The sequence below is a fragment of the Coturnix japonica genome, chromosome 18 (assembly GCF_054131305.1).
Source record: "Coturnix japonica strain WE chromosome 18, WE-NBRP24, whole genome shotgun sequence".
Taxonomy (NCBI): domain Eukaryota; kingdom Metazoa; phylum Chordata; class Aves; order Galliformes; family Phasianidae; genus Coturnix; species Coturnix japonica.
The window spans coordinates 4,727,029-4,733,364 of NC_140680.1; the positions used below are offsets into that span (position 1 = coordinate 4,727,029).

Sequence of the window (6,336 nt, forward strand, 5' to 3'; positions counted from 1 at the left end):
ATTGGGGCGGGAGTGCTGGCAGAACCAAGGGAGGGGCTGGCAGAGCATGGGGCTGCAGAACAGGTTTGGTTTCAAAACCTGCTGTGATTTCATTAAACAGCACATGAGTGCTCTGAAAAGTTCAAAACCTAGTTAATTACTGCCTGTGTGCTCCGAGGGCTTTACATTTTGTGCAGGATTTCTACAGGCGGGGCAAGCTCAGGCCCTGTTCAGCAGCAGTACCCCCAGGTCCTCTGCCCCAGAGCTTTGTTCAGGTTGGATATTAGGAACAATTGCTTTCAGAAAGAGTGGTGATGCAGTGGCACAGCTGCCCAGAGAAGTGATGGGGTCATCATCACTGGAAGTGTTTTGAGAACCATGGAGATGTGGCACTGTGGAACCTGGTCAGTGGGCACGGTGGGGGTGGCTGGGGTTGGACAACCTGGGTGTCCTCGCCCACCTCCAGATCAACCCTGGAGCAATACCTGTACACGAGCCACGCACTGAGGGTGATTTTAGCCAACATGACCTACATGGCAGCATTGTGCTCACAGAGTGCTCCCATCACCTGCTGGTGTGGCTCAGCCTGGGAGAAAGCAGCAGCCCTTGGTAAGAGCCAGTGACCGGTGAGGGTGGCAGAGGGTGACCTATGCTGTCCCCAGGTGCTTCTGCACCTCCTGAGTCACACCACTGCCTGTGCATAATGCACACAAAAACCCATCAGCAATAACACACCAATCTATCAGAAACCGGGCTCGTCAGCACCAGCGCAAAGATGGATTGTTTCCTTCATTCCAGTGAGTGCTGAGCAAGTGCTGAACTCCAAATGCTTTTGCTGTCACTGGGGTGTTTGTGCTGACTCAGGACAGACTGCAGTAATAATAATAAGAGGTTTAAATACTTAATGTTAACCATTCTGCTGGCTGGACATTGTGTTTTGCAGAATGCTGTGGCTGGGCACAATTTGCAGAGCATGATGGGGTGCTTTTCTCTTTAAATACTAAAGGTGGGACACTTGTTTGCTTGCTTTTAGCACATAAATGCTTGTTGCAAGTGGTGGCATTTGTTTCTTTCACACATCTGGGGTAAAGGAGCAGCATGGAGGTAGCAGCACTCACAGATGGGGCACATAGAGCTGTTGCTCTGGGCAGGAACACACACTATGCACAGGGTGACCGAGCTCCACACCTCTCCTGCTATTCCCATCACCTCCTGCGTGGATGAGACTTCCTTCAGACCTGAAAATCCTGTTGTGCAGGGGTGAAACAAGTTTCCCCATTTCCAAAATGCCAGGAGGAAAATGTCAGCGTCCCAGCCAAGAAGTAGCAAAGGGGCTGCAGTACTGTCACAGAACAGGGATCCAGCACAGCTGGATAGGAGCCAGAGCAGCCTGCCTAGGACAAGGTTCTGGGCCTGTGTTTCTGAACCTGTGTAGCCCTGTTTCTACCTGGATCCTGGCTCGTCTGCATGCAGCACCCTTCGGAGTTGGCCCAAGGAATGACTTTCACACCTCAGTACATGAAAACAGCACGCAGGGATCATTTGCATCACATGCCTCCCAGCATGTCAACAAGCGCGGCAGCCTCTTAGAATTTTTGCCTTCTTTGCATCATCCCGTTTCTCTGTCCAGGACATTGTGCAGCTGCCAGGTTTCTCTGTTTGCAGCACGCAGTTCAGAGCTGGCTCTGCTCAGTGAAGGGAAGGAGGGAGGTGGTGCTGGAGGTGGCTGTGCTCACAGCTGTAACACACACCTTTCCTTTCGGCTCTCTGCAGTAACTCTGTGCCTTCTTGCTCTCTGGTGGCCACAGCACTTTGCCACACTGCTCCGTTCTGACTCAGTGCTGGGCAGACAGCAGTCACATCAATTACAGTGTTGCTCCCGAGCCCTGAAACTCAGCTGCTCCTCTGTAAGTAGGATCAGCTGTAAGCAAGGTTGGGGAAACTGAAGAAAGCTTTAATATTTTCCTTTCTGAGTCACACAGGCTGTGCCCGGGGCATCGTTGTTCCTAGAGGAACGTGTTGGCTGTCACATGGACAGAGCAGACAGTGCTGAGATGTAATGTTATCCCAGTGCTCACGTAACTGGGCTGCAGCCTGGTGTCCTGAAGGCAGGAGAGGAAGGAGGGGGAGCCCAGATCAGTATCTGGCTTGTATCATTCATACAGACACCTTGGCGATGAGGTGGGCAGAGCACTGTCACACAGTCTCATAGAAAGTCCTATAGAAAACACACGGAGATGCCTTTTTCCACAGGAATGGATGCAGAAACACTGAGGTCAGAACTGTCCCTGTTCTCCAGGTGGTGGCCCTGGGATGTGTGGCAAAACCACAGTGCAGAGCACACATGGTGCAGTCATAGTGCATGGTTACAATCACATCATTGGTGTTCCAGGGACAGCTGCAGCCCCTCCATCTGCAGGAGCAGCATTCCTACCTGTGCCTTCTGCTCACACTGTTTTGCCCCCTGGTCTTTGGATTCCAGATGCCCACACAGCACAGCTTTAGAGGGCTCAGGCTTCGGTCGCTCCCTGGATTGATCACGCCTAAGCCCCTTCTGATGGATCTGCTGGAGGAAATTGCAAGTGTTCCTTCACAATCAGCCCAGCTCTGCTGCTTTGTGGATGTTATGAATGCACTGCAGTTGGGTTTGGAGAATAAAGGCCCCTCTTTGCTTTCCTGGAAGAGCAAACATGGGAGTCAGGAGAAGGTGTTCACAGGGGAGAAAAGAAAAGAGTGCTGTGCAGGAGTGCAGCATTGGTGCACTCAGAGCTGTTTTTATGAAAAAATAAATCCAGGCACTGCAGTGAATAAAGCTCCAATGGAACTTCCAGCTTTTCATTATAACATAGCAACAAGCCATTTACATCTATTTAGAATGAGAGGACAAATTGCAGAAGGACTCAGCACAAAGTCTCCAGGGAGCAGGAGTGGAAGGAGAAACTCACCCTCCCAAAGCACCCTCTGCTTGCTAGACGCATGTTCTGATGTGGTTTTCCTTTTCCTATTATTTAGCCCAAAAATAGAAGGGTTGGTCTGTAGGAAGCCTCTGCCCGGCGCCCTGCAGGGATTACCAGATCATAGCAGGGCTGCAGGAATCGGCTTTTCTGGGAAGCTCGGGATTTCTGACTGTTTCCACTTCTTGGTGGAATGAATAAAAGCTGCTCGCAATTTTCCATGGGGAAGGTCACTCGGGAACAAAGGAAAGACTGCTGTTTGATCTGTACCTCGGAGAGGCTCGTTTCCATACAGGACACTTTTATATAATAACACGCCCTCATTTGCTGAATGCAGCCCCGAAGTGCAAGATGGAAAATTTCAGAGTGAAACAGAAGGCCTTTCTGATCTGAAACCTTTCATACTCAGAGAGGAATAAGAAGAAAACCCAAACCAAACCAACAGCAACAACAGCTCCGTAATGTGGGGGCATTTCTGCAATAAATCACATGGAAATCCATCCTCTCTCCCTGCTCAGGATTTCATGGCAGCTGTGCTTCTGCAGGGTTTGTGCAGGGTCCCTTCAGCTGAGCTGAGCACAGGCTGCACACCTCCTCCTGCTGCCTCGGGGAGGTTATATAAAGAGGAAAAGATGTGCGTAAACAAGGCTTGCTTAAGTAACTCCCTGGCTGCTGATTTCTCTTGCTGTCTCCTTTTCCTACTCCACCCCTCCCTGAGCTGGATGGACACAATGGGCATTCAACACGACTCTGTCCACGCTCTTCTCCCCACCATCCAAGGGCATATCCAGGGTTGAACCTTGCAGAAGTTTTGAGCAGATTCAGTGGTTAAACACCACAGCAGGGACAGGTTTGGTGTCCAGCAGTACTTGGGAAGTGCTCAGCCATCACATCTATGGGCAAATCCTGAGGTCATGATGGGGGACACCACTCTGTCCCCAGCCACTGAAACACATGGGGCCATACAGTTCACTCTGTTTAAGGTCCTCGGCATTCCCAAAAGCCAGATATTTTGCTTGCTTTTTGCCTCCTCCAGGAAGCGTTATTAAAGCCCTTGATTCATTTGGCTGGCATGGATGCTTATGTTATAATCCCATTCATGTCACCTGGATGCAAACCAGGGCTGAGACATAATGAGGAATTAGGGACCATGGGTGATTTGAAATGGTTTTCATGCCTGCAGCTTCCTGGTTAAACCTCGTGGCTTCAAAGCAAGGCAGCACACTGTGATGTCCAGGGCACAATGCAGAGCATGGAATGGAGAACATCTGGGGCTCCTTTGGTTGGCTCACACAGCCGCTCGCTGGAGCCACAAAACAGGTGTTGTATTTGCACAGATCTCTGTGCACTGGCCCAAAGAAGGGCCCATAAAACACAGTGAGACTTTCCCTGTCTCAATACTTACCAGCACTCAGTAATGCAAGGATGTGCACACACTGGATCCGAGCACATGAAACCTGGAATCTGGGGCAGCGTGAGGATGGTACTATGAACACTGAATCCCAGAGATTCCCATCCTGTGGGAGCAAAGCCCGAAGACACTGTGGGTGTTTCATGTTTGGAAGCAGTCAGTATCCCATGCACGAGTCCCACGTGGTGACACAGAGGGCAGTGGAGGCTGCAGTGCCCTATGGGGCTGTTTTACATTGAGGTGTCCTTGTTGTCCTGACCACAATGCACTTAGGCTCAGCCTTCCAGAACCCACTTTAGCTGTTGGGTTGGTCTGTTTGTTCTGTCTCCATGTTTTCCCTTTAATCTCTATGCCGGTTAATTAAGACAACATTCCTCAGCATCGCTCCTGCTGTTTACTGTGGTTATACAAGAGCCAGCCACATTTGTTCCGAGAAAACAATACTTAAAGCCAAAAATTCTGCGGTTTCAAGTAAAATCCTCCACGACGTTGACTGCTAAACCCAACATGGTCTGAATTCGGCACCACTAAAGGCATAAGGCCGTTCGGAAGAAGCCATACCCAACGCCCCGCGAGTTGTTACGAAACCCCCGACCCCGCTGCCACTCATCCCAGTCCCGGTAGATGGCGGTGAGAGCTCATTTTTCCCCCTTTTACCTTTTTTCCTGGCTCTCCCAGCCACGGCAAAGCATGGAGCAGCCACACGCTCAGCATCCTGGGCTTGGGGTTACTTTATCCCCTGTGAGTGCTTTTGATGTGGTTTCGATCAATAGGAAATGCCATTCAGATGTAAGAGTTTCTCTCCATCCTTTTTCACGACCTTGATCAAAAACCTGCTTCCCACCACCTGCCTTTTCACAGCTGTTTTGGGGACGGACAGCTCGCTGGGATGAATAAATAGCATCTCTCTTTGGGATCCAAATGCTTTTATTTGACTACCAGTGGTCAACCCCCTTCAGCATCCCCACCTCCTCGGTGGACTCAGCAATTCTACTCTTGGGCTTCCTTCTCATCATCCTCAGCACGGCCCTCGTCCTGGGGCTGGAATAAGAAGAAAAGCAGCACCATGTGAGAGGAGGGATGGGTGCTTCCAGGTGCTGAATGCCCCCCAATAGGAGCATGTGTGCAGTGGTTGGTGTTGGGGAGCTCATGGTGGGGGACACTGGACACTTACCTTCTCTGTGCTGCTGCTGCTGCTCCTGTCGTCACCGTCCCCAGCTCCCTGCAAAGAGGGAAGGAAAAGGGTCACCAGGGGCCCTGCTCCCCCATTTGCTATTCAGGATGGGGAAAAGTTACATGGATAGAAAGAGCCAGGCTGTCAATGGAAAAGCCACACACACACAGTGAGTTCAGTCTGCAGGTGGCTCAGCATCAACCACCAGCTGTGAATACCACAAGTCAGGAATCACTGCCCTTCACAGACAGGATACAAATTAAATCTTTGGAGGCTTTTAAAGTCCTCCCACTGCTGCTGCACAAAGCATCCATCCCCATGCCACCAACACCCCTTCTGGGGCTGGCCTCATCCTACCACACACCAGCATTCCCATACCTTGTCCTTTTCCTCCTCTGCCTCCTGTTTCTTCTCCTCTTCCTTCTCCTCTCTCTCCTTTTCTTCCCGTCCAAACCCTACAGTGGGCACAGGGGGAGGGTCATTAATGGCAGCATTCCCAGGAGGGTCCCTCCCCAGCTCCCATCCCACACTCACATTTCAGGATCGTGGACATTTTACCACAGCCAAAGGGCGCTGGGACACGAGTTGGTCACACCTATAGCACACAGAGGGGAAATCATGGTTTTTTTTCAGGGATGAAAATATCTCTTTAGTCTCCACTATTTGTGGAGACCAAGTGTGCAGGGAGATACCTTCACTCCCCTTACAAACCCACCTGGGAGCAGGTAGAAACCACAGGAATATTCCAAATACTTTAAATTAAGGGTAAATAAGGCCTCATGCTTTGGGGTTCTGGAGAAGCTACAGATGAGAGACAT

General features: G+C 50.6%; 1 protein-coding gene and 1 long non-coding RNA gene across 2 annotated transcripts; both read right to left on the reverse strand.

The window, feature by feature from the left end:
• Window positions 1-2,447: 2,447 nt before the first annotated feature.
• Window positions 2,448-5,174, reverse strand: LOC146757916 (uncharacterized). Its single transcript, XR_014935419.1, has 3 exons — window positions 5,002-5,174; window positions 4,339-4,450; window positions 2,448-2,655 (listed from the first exon to the last, which is right to left on the reverse strand). It is a non-coding gene; the product is annotated as an uncharacterized LOC146757916 (long non-coding RNA).
• A 79-nt stretch (window positions 5,175-5,253) lies between these two features.
• On the reverse strand, window positions 5,254-6,336 carry LOC107320170 (uncharacterized). Its single transcript, XM_085519411.1, has 4 exons — window positions 6,211-6,336; window positions 5,897-5,973; window positions 5,519-5,566; window positions 5,254-5,385 (listed from the first exon to the last, which is right to left on the reverse strand). The coding sequence occupies exons 1-4, from the start codon at window positions 6,334-6,336 to the stop codon at window positions 5,280-5,282; spliced, it is 357 nt and encodes a 118-aa protein (XP_085375537.1). The 3' UTR covers window positions 5,254-5,279.